The sequence below is a fragment of the Dendropsophus ebraccatus genome, chromosome 3 (assembly GCF_027789765.1).
Source record: "Dendropsophus ebraccatus isolate aDenEbr1 chromosome 3, aDenEbr1.pat, whole genome shotgun sequence".
Lineage (NCBI taxonomy): Eukaryota > Metazoa > Chordata > Amphibia > Anura > Hylidae > Dendropsophus > Dendropsophus ebraccatus.
In genome coordinates this window covers 9139938-9157439 of record NC_091456.1, presented here as the reverse complement: position 1 = coordinate 9157439, position 17502 = coordinate 9139938, and the positions used below count along the sequence as shown (strand labels likewise).

The window sequence follows — 17502 nt, the reverse complement described above, 5'->3', positions numbered from 1 at the left end:
GGGAGGAAGGAGGAGGAAAGAAGATGGAAAGAAGATGGAGAAAGGAGGAGGAAAGAAGATGAAAAGAGAAAGGAAAATGGAGGAAAAAAAGAAGGAAAGAGAAAGGAAGGAGGAGAAAGGAACAAGGAGAGAAGATGGAGAAAGGAGGATAAAAGAAGAGGGAGGAAGAAGGAGGATAAAAGAAGAGGGAGGAAGAAGGAGGAGAAAGGAACAGGGAGAGAAGATGGAGAAGAAAGGATAAAAGAAGTGGGAGGAAGGGGGAGGAAAGAAGAAGGAGAGAAGAGGTAGGAAGAAGAAGGGAAAAAGAAAGGAAGGAGGAGGAAAGAAGAAGAAGAGAAGATGGAGAAAGGAGGAGGAAAGAAGAGGGAGGAAGGAGGAGGAAAGAAGAAGAAGAGAAGATGGAGAAAGGAGGAGTAAAGAAGAGGGAGGAAGGAGGAGGAGGAAAGAAGAAGAAGGAAAGAAGAGGGAGGAAGGAGGAGGAAAGAAGAAGAAGGAAAGAAGAAGGAGAGAAGAGGGAGGAAGAAGAAGGAAAGAAGAAGGAAAAAGAAAGGAAGGAGGAGGAAAGAAGAAAAGATGGAGAAAGGAGGAGAAAAGAAGAGGGAGGAAGGAGGAGGAAAGAAGAAGAAGAAGGAAAGAAGAGGGTGGAAGGAGGAGGAAAGAAGAAGGAAAGAAAAGAAAGGAAAGAAGAGCGGGGAAAGAAGAGAAAGGAAGGAGGACAGAAAAAGGAAACAAGAGCGAGGAAAGAAGAAGGAAAGAAGAGGGAGGATGAATAAGAAGGAAAGAAGAAGATGTATATCATCTTCTTTCCTTTTTCTTCATCCTCCCTCTTCTATCCTCAATCTTGTTCTTAGTGCTGGTGCACTACAAAAATCTGCTGCCATTAGAGCAGTTCCTGATCCTCACTTGTCACCACCTCTTCCCTGTTCCTGTGATACCTCGGGGAGGTGTTTCCTATGGGATGACAGGTCACTGGAACAAGGTAGAGGCGTTGAGGAGTGGGAGCCTAACATTAGGAGTTACAACCAATCACAACCAAGTATCCTGCATTATTCCTGACGAGGCAGCTGAAACATCAGATCCTCAGAATGTAGCAGTGAATCCTCTTGATAAGGAATACCTCTTATAATAGGCCAGCTCCTCCTGCAGCATAAAGACTTTGGCTTTCAGTTCATTTCTTTCATGTAAAACATCTCGCAGTTCTTGCAATGTAAACCTGGGCCGGTTGGAGTCTTTAAGGTCCATAGAGAGTTTCTCAGGGTCAAAAATACAGTCTTCATTTATGGCTTCAGTCTACAAAAAGATCAGAAATACTGGAGTTTATACTATCCGTTAATCTGGAAGAACAAGAGTTTATTTCAACTTTTTTTGGTCCTATGCTTGGAGTTGTTCTCCTTAAGCTTATGCCGTCGGTTCTGTGCCCCCCATCCTTCCCCATACACAGGAACATGCAGCACAGCCAAGTGTTCCTGTGTTCTCTATAGGGAAAGGAGGGTTAAGCTGCAGCTCTGGCTGCAACTTATCTCTTCCAGAACAAAGGGGTCGGGCTGTGATTTTTTTTTTTCCATCTATGTCCACCGACATCATCTGTCTGTGGTCAGTCAGGAGAGCCCCAAACACCTTATAGTGACCACCAAATCCATAGACTGTATGGGGACCTTTAGAGGACGTTTACATGTACTTAATCAGCTGCAGGTTTGTTGGTGTGGATTTAACCAATAAAAAATTAAAATAGCTGAAATCTGCAGCATCAATTATGCAGAAGACTACTGTGCGTGTAAACAGAACCTACAGGGTTTTTTTCTGGCCTTTAAAAAAAAATTACCATGATAGGGAATCAGCTCCCTGTCTCCATTGTAAGTGTCTGATGACACATTGTACACTACGTATATGACACTGCAGCCAATTAGTGGTCGCTTGCACATGACTACTGAGGCCAGTTATTGGCTGCTGTGCCCCATGCTGAATGCTCAGGGATGTCATTCACTGGGGGACTGTGCAGTGCCTGCTGAGGGGTGAGTGTATGGGTTTTGTTTAAGTTCCCATTCCCAAATATTAATAATTCTTTAAAAATAATTGTTATTCGGTTTTATGCCACTTAAGGATTCCCATCACACTCTAGGATACATAGCTTTTTTTTTGTTTTGTTTTTATCAAATAATTTTTTGTTATATTATAGAACTGCCCCCAGACCCACCCAGCCCACCCAGTTCTCAGATGCCGAGAGGGTTATTCTGAGGTCAAGTTGCTGATGAACTTACTATGATTAATCCTCCCAGCATTACAGAAACTATCATGTTACAGATAAAGTCTGTCAGGGACTTGTTTACATCAGCAGTCTCCCCCTCCTCCCTCTCTTCTGAGACAGCTGATGCAAACTGGCAAGCTTTATCTGTATCCCTGGCAAGCTTTATCTGTAACATTATAGCTTCTCTGTAATGATGGGAGGGATAATCACTGTGAGTTCATCAGCAACTTGACCTCAGAATAACTCTTTCAGCATTACAAAGAAGCTACAAAGTTGCAGATACAGCCAGTCAGGGACTATTTTACATCAGCCGTCTTAGAAGGTAGGGGGGAGGAGGGGGAGACAGAGAAAAAAAATTCACAGAGATTTTTGTGATTTTAGCAGAAAGCAGCAGCTGAGAAGTGGGGCTCCTGCCTGTCTCTGGGATCTCCTTCAGCTAGAATGTCACAACCCGGTTGATGAACTGCCCGCTCAGCCAGTCAGTGAGTGGGGCGAGACACCGATGCAGTCACTAATTGGCTGATGGGCCAATCTATCAACCAGGTTGGGTATTCCCCAGCACCCCCCCCTTCTAAGTTGTGACGACATCAGAACTCCTGGTCCCGAAGCCTGTGACGCGATGATCTCAGGGGGAGAGGTAGTGATTGTTTATTATGTTCAAACTGGCAAATATTTAAAAAGTTTAAAAAGTTTTTTTTTAAAGTGACAGGGACACCAGGGACTATAGCGCTGTATGAGTGATTGGGTCCTCTTACCTTCTTCTTTTTCTCTTCCCCATTTTGCACAGGTTCTCCTTTCAATCTTTCCCTCAGTTTGGCGATTTCCATCCTCATATTCCCGGACTCCTGCTCCTTGGCTTGCAGATAGGCCTCCAGCTCCACTTTCTGCTCAATGAGCGATTTCCCTTGGGCCTCTACCACATTAATGCGGTGTCGCAGGTCATGGTTAATCTTCATGAGGCGACTCTGCTGCTGTTGTAACTAAAATTTGTCGAAAAAGACATCCGACACTTACACAACATCTCGTCATACTCAATAAAAAAGATTCTACATCATAATGATCAATTTGGCAAAAACAAAGCAGATAATTATAACATATAAGTATGTGGAGTCATGGTTTTACTGGATTCATGTTGGATAGGTAGAATGTTATGATCTCACATGATCCTTTTAAAAGGTTTGTCATAAATTTATAAGAGATCTTAAAGGGGAACTCCGATTTTTTTTCCATTCAAACCAACTGGTATCAGAAAGTTATAGAGATCTGTAACTTACTTCAAAAAGTTTAGATTTTTAATTGAGGCTGGGTTCACGTTTATTTTTTTGCAAATACGGATGGAAAAAATGGATACGTGTGTGCATCAGTTTTGATCCGGTTTTCCATTCAATTCCATTACAAAAAAAAAACAAACAGATCAAAACGGATCTGTTTTTTTAACGGACACAAAAATGAGGTCAACTAAGTTTTGGTGTACGTTAAAGAAAGCGGATCCGTTTTGATCCTTTTTTTTATAAAGAAATTCAATGGAAAAAAAAAAGGGATCAAAACGGATGCACAGATAAAAAAAACAGTGTGAACCCTTCCTTACTTCTGTTTAAAAATCTCCAGTCTTCCAGTACTTATCAGATGCAGGAAGTAGTGTATTCTTTCCAGTCTGACACAGTACTCTCTGCTGCCACCTCTGTCCATGTCAGGAACTGTCCAGAGAAGCAGCGAATCCCCATAGAAAACCTCTCCTGCTCTGGACAGTTCCTGACATGGACAGAGGTGGCAGCAGAGAGCACTGTGTCAGACTGGAAAGAAAACACTACTTCCTACAGGACATACAGCAGCTGATAAGTACTGGAAACAGTACTGTCTGTGGATGGATACCTTGCTGAGGTGGTTTCCTTGACTGGAGAACGCTTTGGCTTGGTTGTTCCTTCCCGGAGGGAAGGTCTGGCTAGTTCACTGACGTCGAGACATGTGATGGTGTCTCTGCAGTGTTCTTTTGCATATTCGATTTCCCAGGGGGCAATGTTCTAGAATACACTGACGTTGAGACACGTGATGGTGTCTCTGCGGTGTTTTGGTTGATCTCCCTGAGGTCAACCAGCGTCCTTTTGCATGCACTTACTAGTCATTGCTCCCACTAGCCAGAAACCTACTCCACACTGATGAGGGGCAAAAACCCCGAAACAGCTGTCTGTGGATGGATACCTTGCTGAGGTGGTTTCCTTGACTGGAGAACGCTTTGGCTTGGTTGTTCCTTCCCGGAGGGAAGGTCTGGCTAGTTCACTGACGTCGAGACATGTGATGGTGTCTCTGCAGTGTTCTTTTGCATATTCGATTTCCCAGGGGGCAATGTTCTAGAATACACTGACGTTGAGACACGTGATGGTGTCTCTGCGGTGTTTTGGTTGATCTCCCTGAGGTCAACCAGCGTCCTTTTGCATGCACTTACTAGTCATTGCTCCCACTAGCCAGAAACCTACTCCACACTGATGAGGGGCAAAAACCCCGAAACAGCTGTCTGTGGATGGATACCTTGCTGAGGTGGTTTCCTTGACTGGAGAACGCTTTGGCTTGGTTGTTCCTTCCCGGAGGGAAGGTCTGGCTAGTTCACTGACGTCGAGACATGTGATGGTGTCTCTGCAGTGTTCTTTTGCATATTCGATTTCCCAGGGGGCAATGTTCTAGAATACACTGACGTTGAGACACGTGATGGTGTCTCTGCGGTGTTTTGGTTGATCTCCCTGAGGTCAACCAGCGTCCTTTTGCATGCACTTACTAGTCATTGCTCCCACTAGCCAGAAACCTACTCCACACTGATGAGGGGCAAAAACCCCGAAACAGCTGTCTGTGGATGGATACCTTGCTGAGGTGGTTTCCTTGACTGGAGAACGCTTTGGCTTGGTTGTTCCTTCCCGGAGGGAAGGTCTGGCTAGTTCACTGACGTCGAGACATGTGATGGTGTCTCTGCAGTGTTCTTTTGCATATTCGATTTCCCAGGGGGCAATGTTCTAGAATACACTGACGTTGAGACACGTGATGGTGTCTCTGCGGTGTTTTGGTTGATCTCCCTGAGGTCAACCAGCGTCCTTTTGCATGCACTTACTAGTCATTGCTCCCACTAGCCAGAAACCTACTCCACACTGATGAGGGGCAAAAACCCCGAAACAGCTGTCTGTGGATGGATACCTTGCTGAGGTGGTTTCCTTGACTGGAGAACGCTTTGGCTTGGTTGTTCCTTCCCGGAGGGAAGGTCTGGCTAGTTCACTGACGTCGAGACATGTGATGGTGTCTCTGCAGTGTTCTTTTGCATATTCGATTTCCCAGGGGGCAATGTTCTAGAATACACTGACGTTGAGACACGTGATGGTGTCTCTGCGGTGTTTTGGTTGATCTCCCTGAGGTCAACCAGCGTCCTTTTGCATGCACTTACTAGTCATTGCTCCCACTAGCCAGAAACCTACTCCACACTGATGAGGGGCAATAACCCCGAAACAGCTGTCTGTGGATGGATACCTTGCTGAGGTGGTTTCCTTGACTGGAGAACGCTTTGGCTTGGTTGTTCCTTCCCGGAGGGAAGGTCTGGCTAGTTCACTGACGTCGAGACATGTGATGGTGTCTCTGCAGTGTTCTTTTGCATATTCGATTTCCCAGGGGGCAATGTTCTAGAATACACTGACGTTGAGACACGTGATGGTGTCTCTGCGGTGTTTTGGTTGATCTCCCTGAGGTCAACCAGCGTCCTTTTGCATGCACTTACTAGTCATTGCTCCCACTAGCCAGAAACCTACTCCACACTGATGAGGGGCAAAAACCCCGAAACAGCTGTCTGTGGATGGATACCTTGCTGAGGTGGTTTCCTTGACTGGAGAACGCTTTGGCTTGGTTGTTCCTTCCCGGAGGGAAGGTCTGGCTAGTTCACTGACGTCGAGACATGTGATGGTGTCTCTGCAGTGTTCTTTTGCATATTCGATTTCCCAGGGGGCAATGTTCTAGAATACACTGACGTTGAGACACGTGATGGTGTCTCTGCGGTGTTTTGGTTGATCTCCCTGAGGTCAACCAGCGTCCTTTTGCATGCACTTACTAGTCATTGCTCCCACTAGCCAGAAACCTACTCCACACTGATGAGGGGCAAAAACCCCGAAACAGCTGTCTGTGGATGGATACCTTGCTGAGGTGGTTTCCTTGACTGGAGAACGCTTTGGCTTGGTTGTTCCTTCCCGGAGGGAAGGTCTGGCTAGTTCACTGACGTCGAGACATGTGATGGTGTCTCTGCAGTGTTCTTTTGCATATTCGATTTCCCAGGGGGCAATGTTCTAGAATACACTGACGTTGAGACACGTGATGGTGTCTCTGCGGTGTTTTGGTTGATCTCCCTGAGGTCAACCAGCGTCCTTTTGATAAGTACTGGAAGACTGGAGATTTTTTTTTTTTAAATAGATATACTTTCTGAGAACAATTAATCAGAAAACAAAAATATTTTTACTTGACTACCCCTTTAAGTGTCCCATGTGGCAGAGGGGAAGGGGGGCCAATACAAATTCTGCATCAGGGTTATGTCAATAATACAAAGAGAAAAGGGGAGACAAATGACAACCTCCTTCTCCATTGTAGAATCTCATAGACACAAGTCTAACAGCAGTGTAAGAAGAGTACAAGGATTTCTATAGAGTCATTCTGGAATGAGACAAGCAATAAAACCCTTTATGATCATATAACATTATACTCTGATGACCTGTCTGAACGTTACACAGGAAACGGAGAATCATTTCCTCCATAAACGGAATCCTGCACATATATTCCCCGATACTCACGGCTTCTACATCTTCATTCTTCAGGACGAGTTCTCGGTCTTTGGCTCTTATTTCATCTCTCTGTTTGTCCACCACTTCCTTCAGCTTTTTCATCACTTGCCTCTCTCTTTCTGACATGCCTGCAATGGAGACAATAGTATAAGACGACCGCTCAGGAACTTTCATACAATGTGGCAAACCTCTAGAGGTTTTACCCGGGAAGCACTGGAGAGGGCAGGAGGGAGATTAGTCACCAGCAGAGAACAAAGGATTACACAGTGGGAGCTGTGTGAAAGCCAGTATTCAGAGGTCAGGGCTGCTTTCAGAGGAGATAGCCCGGTGATGTAGCTGTAAATTAACTCTTTGTTGTCCTGTTTCGTTGCATCATCTCTCTCAACCCCTCCCCTCTCCATAAGAGAACCATGACAGGGGGGAGAGCTTCAAACTGCTTTTTCATGATAAAAATGCATTTTTCTGTTAATAAACCCAATTACAAAGTATCTTAAAATCGCCTGTACTATTGATTTCTGCAAAAAATAAATAAATAAATAAATAATGAAACAACAGTGACACTTTAAAGGGGAACTATCAGCGGGTCAGTCCAATCTAACCTGCTAATATGTCTCTACTTGCAGGAGACGCTGAGTAGGAAGGGTATGTCTGTTACCTTCCTCCTCGGCGCTGTTCCCGTGCAGTTAGTCTTTTGCTCCACAGTCCAGTAAGACCACTAGGAGCACTGACCTCCCCCATAGCACCCATCCAACCCACCCCCGGCCAGCCCGCACCATTCATTATCATTAGAAAGAGAGGGATCAGTTATATGGGGGGCAGGCAGTGTTCCTAGCGGTCTCACAGGACTGTAGAGCACACGACTAACTGCACCGGAACGGCACAGAGGAGGAGGGTAAGAGCTCATCCTCGGCGTCTCCTGTGCAATAGGGACATATCGGCAGGTTAGATTGGTCTAACCTGCGGATAGTTCCCCTTTAAAAATTGGAACATTCGGATGAGTGGATGGCGCTGCACTCAGATGTACGTATAAAAGATTTATTGCACAAGACGAGACGCGTTGTCCTATGCAATAAATCTTTTACATATATCTAAGTGCAGCGCCATCCACTCATCCGAATGTTCCTGTGTATAAGTATACACGTCCTGTCAGGATCATAGGCAGCCGCAGACTCCTTTCCACAACGATGCTATTGAGCTCTACTAGGTGATGTACTCTCAGTGCAGCACCATCAGGGGAGCGGGTCTCCTACTACACCTTGCTCATCTGCTGGATCACGGATCGCTTTAATTTTTTTCATAGTTATATTGTTTTAGTATAGGTCAACGAAAGGTCACAATATAAACAAGGCCGCATTACACGGCCAATAATCCAGAGGAAGCGAGCACCAACCTGTCAACTCAGCGCTCACTTCCCCTTGTTCCCCACTTGCTGCCTGTGCTATTACGCTCACAGACAGCGAGCGGAGAGCAATGAGAGGGGCTGTCCGAACGGCCTATGATTTTTTGCGGGATAAGTTGTACTTTTTATCGCTACCATTTTGGAATACAGGGGTAGATTAACAGGATTCTCCGTTGCTGATAGATGCAGTAGGGGCCCGGCCATTCTCACAGGGGAGCTCCGGCCATCCATGCACCGGGGTGCCCACATGTCCTAATTCTAGGATAAGGCCCCTTAATGACCACTGTAAATAGGCGTATTGGTGGTCATTAAGAGGTTAATGGGAGTTAGAATTGTGCAGCTACACAACCAATGAGCGGTATTAGCAGGACGTCAGATTTTGTTGACCGCTCAGCACACAGCAGGCTGTTACAATGGTATTCAAATTCCAAGCAAATTGCTAGGAATCTGTGACATTTCCGGCTTCATCCACTTACATTTTCTGAACCTGACGGTACAGACGGATTGTGAGGCCCGGAGGTGGCGGCTGGGATCACAGCATTGTACTACCTCTATACTGCACCCCATGCTACAGTGAAGAGAATAAACCACTTCTTGCAGGACATACAGCAGCTGATAAGTACTTAAAGACTAGGGATTTTTTTAATAGAAGTACATTACAAATCTCTGGCACCAGTTGATTTGAAAGAAAAAAAAAAATTGGTGAACAACCCCTATATAAATTATATAGAAACATAATTAGTTACATACTTACCTCTCCACGATCCCCCAACGTTCTTCTGTCTTCTCCCTGCAGCCACCAATGAAGCTGTCTCTGCAGTGACAGGCTGCTCAGCCAATCACTGGCACATGTCAGTGATTGAAGGGACAGGCCACAAGGCTAAAGAAGCGCCAGAAGTGCCAGCGGCAAGCGAAGAGAGAAGCCAGAAGGACAGTGGAAAGTGTGGAGAGGTAAGTATGTAACATTATTAATTTCTATATACCCAGCAAGAACTGCGCAAACATTACTAATGATATATCTATAGGCCCTGCTGAACAATCGTCAAGCCGTGTAATAGGCTCGGTAAGCGATCACCGATCTAGCAGATCAGCATTCATTTACACTATGACCATGTGATCTAAATGTGATAATGTATATTTATTGTGTTTGATGATTGTCACTGAGTCCTATATCACTGCTGCAGGACTCTGTCAGTCACTGACTCATCTGTCAGCCACTATTAGCAGGACTCACTATTTCCAGCACACGCTGTTCTATTCTAAGGGAATCAACAGATAGGAGAGGTATTCCTGCCTGGGACACATGAACGTCTGTAAGAGGATGGGCTATATTTAAAGGGAATGTGGATGCTTTTTTTTTTTTCTAATTAGAACCACATACTGAAACATGTTGTGTTGTCTATTATTCTATTTTCTGACTTAGTTTTTGTACATTATTATGGGGGTCATCCATACTGCCTGACCTTTGGCCTTGCAGCATTTAAAGTGAATCTGTATGCACCCCCCCAAACCTGACCACTGAAATAAAAATAAATAAATAGAAAAAAGGTTAGAAAAAAAGAACAAGTTTCAGTATCTGGTTTTGATCAGTAAAAAGTAAAAATAATGCAGGGCTCTAAAAGTAGATTTATCATACAGCGATAGGTCTGTCACATTGTAGAGTGATGTCTGAGAATCAGACAGTCATAGGGCCTTATTACACAGAGCAATAACTGGTCGATTCTTGCTCGGTGTAATAGAGACAATGATCATCGACTGACCATTTCTTTAGGTCCAGATGTAAAATCGGCCGCCATGCATCGCTACGTGTAATAGTGAAGCGTGTCCGTCAGCTAACAATTGAATAAACTGTTATACATCACCTATCCACGCTTCTGCTCTTCTCCTGCCCTCTGCTCTCTTCCCGGCACTGAGCACAGAAGCTGCAGCCAAGATGCCGGGAAGAGAGCAGAGGGCAGGAGAAGAGCGGGAGCGTGGACAGGTGATGTATAACAGTTCAGGGCAGGGGCTGCACGGACATCCCTAATGATTATCTATATACATATCCCTTGCTAAATGATAATTGAGCCGTGTAATAGGCTCTAGCAGATCGGTACTTGGTTACATTAATAATCGGGCCGCCATAGGCGGTAAGTAACCCCCAATGCTCCAGACTGCGGGTCCATATGGTCCATGTAGCGGCTGTGAATAAGATTTCTACACTTCTGAATGCTTATAGGACAGGCTCCGTATTACCTTCTTGCTTCTGAAAGTCTTCCTCTGTCAGATTGACGTCCTTTACAGACAGATTAGACATCAGATTCTTGTTCTCCTCCTGTAGTTGAGCGATTTGGCCCAGGAGGTCCTGCGCTTCTCCCCTCCAAACATCCTCCACCAGCTCCAGCTCCTGGAAGAAGAACAAAACCTTATTATTAAGACCGTCCTATTCCTTACTGCAGGCAGCCCAGCTCCTTCCTACACTCTAACAACCCATCATCGTTCCTGCAGATTTTATTGGAATCTTTTAGCAATGGAAAATAATAATAATCAGTTTGCCTATTTCAGATGCTTAAAAATAGTTAAAGGGGACCTCCGGCTGCCCAGAGCAGCATCAAATGCCCATAGAAAAACCCTCCTGCTCTGGACAGTTCCTGACATGGACAGTGGTGGTAGCAGAGAGCGCTGTGTCAGACTGGAGAGAATAATCTGTTTCTGGCTTTGGCTTCACAAATCTGTCAGAGAAATCTGTCTATGTAAACGCAACATTGATCTCACACCCTGTAATCCACTGACCCTGCAGAGCGTGAAGCTGCGCAGGGGCTGTATCAGTACAGTGCTGCGCAGATTTAAACACATTTGGCTCTCCCAGCATCATACTGATACATGGTGCTGGGAGGTCTGCGAGTCCACTGTGGGTCACAGGATTACACAGTGCGAGAATAAGGGTTTATAGTCTAGAGCAAAAATCTCCTAACACCCCCTGCTTGCTCAGTGGTTGCACAATGCTCGGTCTTGTGATTTGCATTGGGGAAGTACAGTCCTAACACTGCGATCACTACAGAACAGCCGATTCTCTGACCACATTTTAGTAATTCAGCTGAACTCCATGGACTCTCTTTAAGGGTCTGTTCACACGTACAGACTCGCTGCGTAAAACTCGCACAGAACTCGCATCAAACTAGCATGAAAGTAGCTGCGTTTTTTGTGGTGTTGAACTTGCCTGTGAAAATCAAAACTCACATGTAAAAATCGCACCAAACACGCAGCGAGAATACACATACATTGACCTGATAGCAATCAGTATCGCTGTGGATTTATGTGCGAGAAACTAGCAGCGATAAATACGCAGCGAGTCTGTACGTGTGAACAGACCCTTAAGGGCACTTATCCTCTGTCGCTGCAATAGCTTGGTCTGGTATTGGAGTTTGACCACATTCCCTTTAAGGGTCTGTTCACACGTACAGACTCGCTGCGTATTTATCGCTGTGAGTTTCTCGCACATAAATCCACAGCGATACCGATTGCTATCAGGTCAATGTATGTGTATTATCGCTGCGTGTTTAGTGCGATTTTTACATGCGAGTTTTGATTTTCACAGGCAAGTTCAACACCACAAAAAACGCAGCTACTTTCAAGCGAGTTTGATGCGAGTTCTGTGCGAGTTTTACGCAGCGAGTCTGTGCGTGTGAACAGACCCTAAAGGGGTTTTTCACCAAAATGTTTTTATTTTCTTTCAAATCAACTGGTGCCAGAAAGTGACAAATATTTGTAATTTACTTCTATTGAAAAATCTCCAGTCTTCCAGTACTTCTCAGCTGCTGTATGTCCTACAGGAAGTGGTGTATTCTCTCCAGTCTGACACAATGCTCTCTGCTGCCACCTCTGTCCATGTCAGGAACTGTCCAGAGCAGGAGAGACTTCCTAAAGGGATTTGCTGCTGCTCTGGACAGTTCCTGGACAGAGGTGGCAGCAGAGAGCATTGTGTCATACAGGAAAGAATACACCACTTCCTGTAGGACATACAGCAGCTGATAAGTACTGGAAGACTGGAGATGTTTAAATAGAAATAAATTACAAATTTACGTAATTTTCTCAAACCAGTTAAGTTAAAAGAAAAATATTTTTTTGCCAGAGTACCCCTTTAAAGCTGCATCAGGTCACTTTATTATGTGTATTATTGTGGATTTTTCCTACTGGTTTCTATGGGGAAGTTTAAATCCGCAGTTGTTGCAGATATTGGAAACAATTACAAGTACAATGAGTGTTAAATGAAGAGATCCTGGTGTAGGTTCAGCTCCAACAAGAACACAACATATCTGGGTGTCAGTAGGATGAACAAGGAGAAGCGCTCAGCTAAGTGCTTCTCCTTCTGGCTGCAGGACACAGACTCATCATAGAGATTCTATAGGATCTGTCTCCTGCATGGGGGAGATGGTGAGGACAGACAACAATTCTAGTGACTGATGGGGTTCTCAGCTATCAGACCCTAACTGATCCAAACTTCTGACATGCCACTTTAAAATGTTTACTTAAAGGGGCACTCCAGGAAAAAAAATTCTTTCCAATCAATTGGCGTCAGAAAGTAATATTTTCAAGTTTAAATAAAAGATACCATGTAATCCAGGGCACATAGTCCGCAGTGAAATCAATGGGGTGCTGGCTTATTGAGGACGCTGGGGCGCCCCGGGCTGTGATGGCCGGATAACTGGTATTGACGCGTCTGGGGACAATTGTGACAAACAATCAGGACGGGGACACAGATGGGAGCCGGATCAGTCCCTGGGCTGTCGCCTCATACACAGAAATGCTGAGCGCAAGCAACACAAGTAACTTCATGTCATCACCCGGGAGAAGCTTCCTAAAAGTAGCTGAGAGGACATAAGTGACACCCAAGCACCATGCTCGGGGGCAGAGACCTGAGCGCCATGCCCGGGGGCAGAGACCTGAGCACCATGCCCGGGGGCAGATATCTGAGCGCCATGCCCGGGGGCAGAGACCTGAGCACCATGCCCGGGGGCAGAGACCTGAGCACCATGCCCGAGGGCAGAGACCTGAGCACCATGCCCGGGGGCAGAGACCTGAGCACCATGCCCGGGGGCAGATATCTGAGCGCCATGCCCGGGGGCAGAGACCTGAGCACCATGCCCGGGGGCAGAGACCTGAGCACCATGCCCCGGGGGGCAGAGATCTGAGCACCATGCCCGGGGGCAGAGACCTGAGCACCATGCCCGGGGGCAGAGACCTGAGCACCATGCCCGGGGGCAGAGACCTCAGCACCATGCCCGGGGGCAGAGATCTGAGCACCATGCCCGGGGGCAGAGATCTGAGCGCCATGCCCGGGGACAGAGATCTGAGCACCATGCCCTGGGGGGCAGAGATCTGAGCACCATGCCCCGGGGGGCAGAGATCTGAACACCATGCCCGGGGGGCAGAGATCTGAGCGCCATGCCCCCAAGGGCAGAGATCTGAGCGCCATGCCCCCGAGGGCAGAGATCTGAGCACCATGCCCGGGGGGGCAGAGATCTGAGCACCATGCTCCGGGGGCAGAGACCTGAGCGCCATGCCCCGGGGGCAGAGACCTGAGCGCCATGCCCGGGGGCAGAGATCTGAGCACCATGCCCCGGGGGCAGAGACCTGAGCGCCATGCCCGGGGGCAGGGATCTGAGCGCCATGCCCGGGGGCAGAGATCTGAGCACCATGCCCCGGGGGCAGAGATCTGAGCACCATGCCCCGGGGGCAGAGACCCGAGCGCCATGCCCGAGGGCAGAGATCTGGGCACCATGCCCCGGGGGTAGAGATCTGAGCATTATGCCCTGGGTGCTTCTGGTGCTTCTTCTCCTCCTATCCATTCCATCCTCTCTTGGCACCCTGTCCTGTCCCCTTAACTTCTGGTGCTTCTTCTGCTTCTCTATGCGGTCCATCCTCCCAAGCCTCAGCCTGTCCTGTCCTCTAGTGCTGTCCCCTCACCTTTTGGTGCTTCTTCTCCTTCTCTATCCGGTCCATCCTCTCCAGCCTCAGCCTGTCCCCCTGTGCTGTCCCCTTACCTTCTGGTGCTTCTTCTCTTTCTCTATCCGGTCCATCCTCTCCAGCCTCAGCCTGTCCCCCTGTGCTGACCCCTCACCTTCTGGTGCTTCTTCTCCTTCTCTATGCAGTCCATCCTCTCCAGCCTCAGCCTGTCCCTCTGTGCTGTCCTCTCACCTTCTGGTGCTTCTTCGGTCCATCTTCTCCAGCCTCAGCCTGTCCTGTCCCCTCACCTTCTGGTGCTTCTTCTCCTTCTCTATGCGGTCCATCCTCTCCAGCCTCAGCCTGTCCCCCTGTGCTGTCCCCCCACCTTCTGGTGCTTCTTCTCCTTCTCTATCCGGTCCATCCTCTCCAGCCTGTCCTGTCCCCTCACCTTCTGGTGCTTCTTCTCCTTCTCTATGCGGTCCATCCTCTCCAGCCTCAGCCTGTCCCCCTGTGCTGTCCCCTCACCTTCTGGTGCTTCTTCTCCTTCTCCTTCTCTATACGGTCCATCCTCTCCAGCCTCAGCCTGTCCCCCTGTGCTGTCCCCTCACCTTCTGGTGCTTCTTCTCCTTCTCTATCCGGTCCATCCTCTCTAGCCTCAGCCTGTTCTGTCCCCCTGTGCTGACCCCTCACCTTCTGTTGTTTCTTCTCCTTCCCTATCCGGTCCATCCTCTTCAGCCTCAGCCTGTCCCCCTGTGCTGTCCCCTCACCTTCTGGTGCTTCTTCTCCTTCTCTATCCGGTCCATCCTCTCCTGGGCACACTGTCCTGTCCCCCTGTGCTGTCCCCTCACCTTCTGGTGCTTCTTCTCCTTCTCTATCCGGTCCATCCTCTCCAGCCTCAGCCTGTCCCCCTGTGCTGTCCCCTCACCTTCTGGTGCTTCTTCTCCTTCTCTATCCGGTCCATCCTCTCCAGCCTCAGCCTGTCCCCCTGTGCTGTCCCCTCACCTTCTGGTGCTTCTTCTCCTTCCCTATCCGGTCCATCCTCTCCAGCCTCAGCCTGTCCCCCTGTGCTGTCCCCTCACCTTCTGGTGCTTCTTCTCCTTCTCTATCCGGTCCATCCTCTCCAGCCTCAGCCTGTCCCCCTGTGCTGTCCCCTCACCTTCTGGTGCTTCTTCTCCTTCTCTATCCGGTCCATCCTCTCCTGGGCACCCTGTCCTGTCCCCCTGTGCTGTCCCCTCACCTTCTGGTGCTTCTTCTCCTTCTCTATCCGGTCCATCCTCTCCAGCCTCAGCCTGTCCCCCTGTGCTGTCCCCTCACCTTCTGGTGCTTCTTCTCCTTCTCTATCCGGTCCATCCTCTCCAGCCTCAGCCTGTCCAGCTCCAGCCTCAGCTCCTCCATCTCGGGGTTGATGTGGTTCCTGCTCACCAGCACCTCCAGGATCTCCAGCACCCGCACCACTTTGGGCATGAGGCGGCCGATGGCCTCGCAGCCGTACACGTCAATGACTCTCTCGAACTCCTGGCCCACGGCTGAGGCGATGTCATACACGTCCATGACGGTCAGCTCGGCCACATTCTTCTCCAGGGCTGAGGTCCCCTCCATGACTTCCCTCCTCCTCTTCCTGCCTCCCGATGAATAGCCGGGAATGGCGAGCGGGTCGGGCAGGCTGCTCTCCGGTCCTGTGTGGCGGCAGTCAGCCGTCCTAACTACATAGCCCCGTACAGCGCCCGTCCCGGCCTGGAGGAGAGAAGCCGCCAGCACCGCAAAACTCAGCGCAACCAACAAGCGATCTGGTTATATGACACCAGAGGGCGCTACTGCGCATGTCCAGGCTGGCAGCCTCATTAACCCTTTCACTGACCGGTGCTGGGTCATAAGAGGCCACAGGAGATATTCTGTATGGGAGAGTTTATTCTCTGAAATATTTCCATGAAAACATATTAGAAAAGGAAATTTTCATGATTTTTTTTATTTGTGTTTATTAACCTTTTGAGGACAAAGACAATTTTCATTTTTTCTTTCTCATCTTTTGAAAGTCACAATGCTTTTTATGGAGAAAACTGAAAGGTTATCTTTATTCTGTAGGTCACCGCCATTTTATGTTTTGTTTTACTATGAAAAAACGTAAAAAAAAACCTTTTCTTGTATATAACTATGCTTTGAGAGCTTGTGGGGGAACTGTTAAAGGGGTACTCCATTTTCTTTCAAATCAGCTGGTTTCAGAAAGTTATATAGATTTCTAATTTACTTCTATTTAAAAATCTCCAGTCTTCCAGCTGCTGCATGTCCTGCAGGAAGTGGTGTATTCTTTGTAGTCTGACACAGTGCTCTCTGCTGCCATCATGGCCGGAACCAGAAGATTGCACGGTGCACAGAGCAAGAGATAGAATAAGGCCATGGTAACACATAATAACGGCCATTCTTCACATCGTTCAATGATTTCTATGTAAACAACGGCCGCTGGTGCACACAGTGTATTAAATATCGGCCGCTGTGCGCAGCGGCCACCAAATTAATGTTCGTGCCATTAATTTGTGGCCGTTATTTAACATCGTTCACATACAGAATTCACCGTTCTTTTCACCATCCTTTCTATTAAACTCAATGGACATTTTCATTAAAGACCTAGAACAATGAACTAATGCAATGACGGCCGCTGCCCCCACCACCACCACCACCACCAGTGTGAAGATATCCCCTCCCCCCAGTGATGCGTTCCAATTGGAATCAATAGCTGTGTCACAGGGGGGAGAAGATATGGCCACACTGGGGGGCGACGGGCCAAGACAAATGCTAAATTGTCCTGACTTCTAAAATACAACGTCCAAAAAGGGCCAAGAATGCTGATTTGTGATAAGATCATAAATTTTTTTTTAAATCAATAAGTGATTAAAGTCCTATCTAAACCGAAATAGTATCAATAAAAAAAATAAGGCTATGTTCATACAATGGAAGAGACCGGAAAGGCCGATCTCAGAAAAGATCATCCCGGCCAGATGATCTTTAGCGCCGCAGTCCGTGTATGCCCGCATTAGAACTCCCCACTGCACACAATGGAGCTCGCTTCATAGTGTAAACTGACAGGTTTTTCTGCGGCTGCTATTCAATGAATAGCAGCTGCAGAAAACCAATGTGTC

At 47.5% G+C, this 17502-nt stretch overlaps 1 protein-coding gene across 8 annotated transcripts in view; it reads right to left on the bottom strand.

The window, feature by feature from the left end:
- RILPL1 (Rab interacting lysosomal protein like 1) overlaps positions 1-16172 on the bottom strand; it is a 29361-nt gene extending 13189 nt beyond the window's left edge. For 2 of the 8 annotated variants that reach the window (XM_069960816.1, XM_069960817.1), the window contains exons 1-5: positions 15683-16172; positions 10679-10829; positions 7054-7172; positions 3001-3225; positions 1118-1290 (exon numbers count right to left, since the gene is read on the bottom strand). In XM_069960816.1, coding sequence (XP_069816917.1) covers positions 1118-1290; positions 3001-3225; positions 7054-7172; positions 10679-10829; positions 15683-15967 — 953 coding nt within the window. In that variant the 5' untranslated portion in view covers positions 15968-16172. The other 6 variants (XM_069960814.1, XM_069960815.1, XM_069960810.1 and 3 more) reach the window with 6 other exon arrangements.
- Between the last annotated feature and the right edge of the window lie 1330 nt (positions 16173-17502).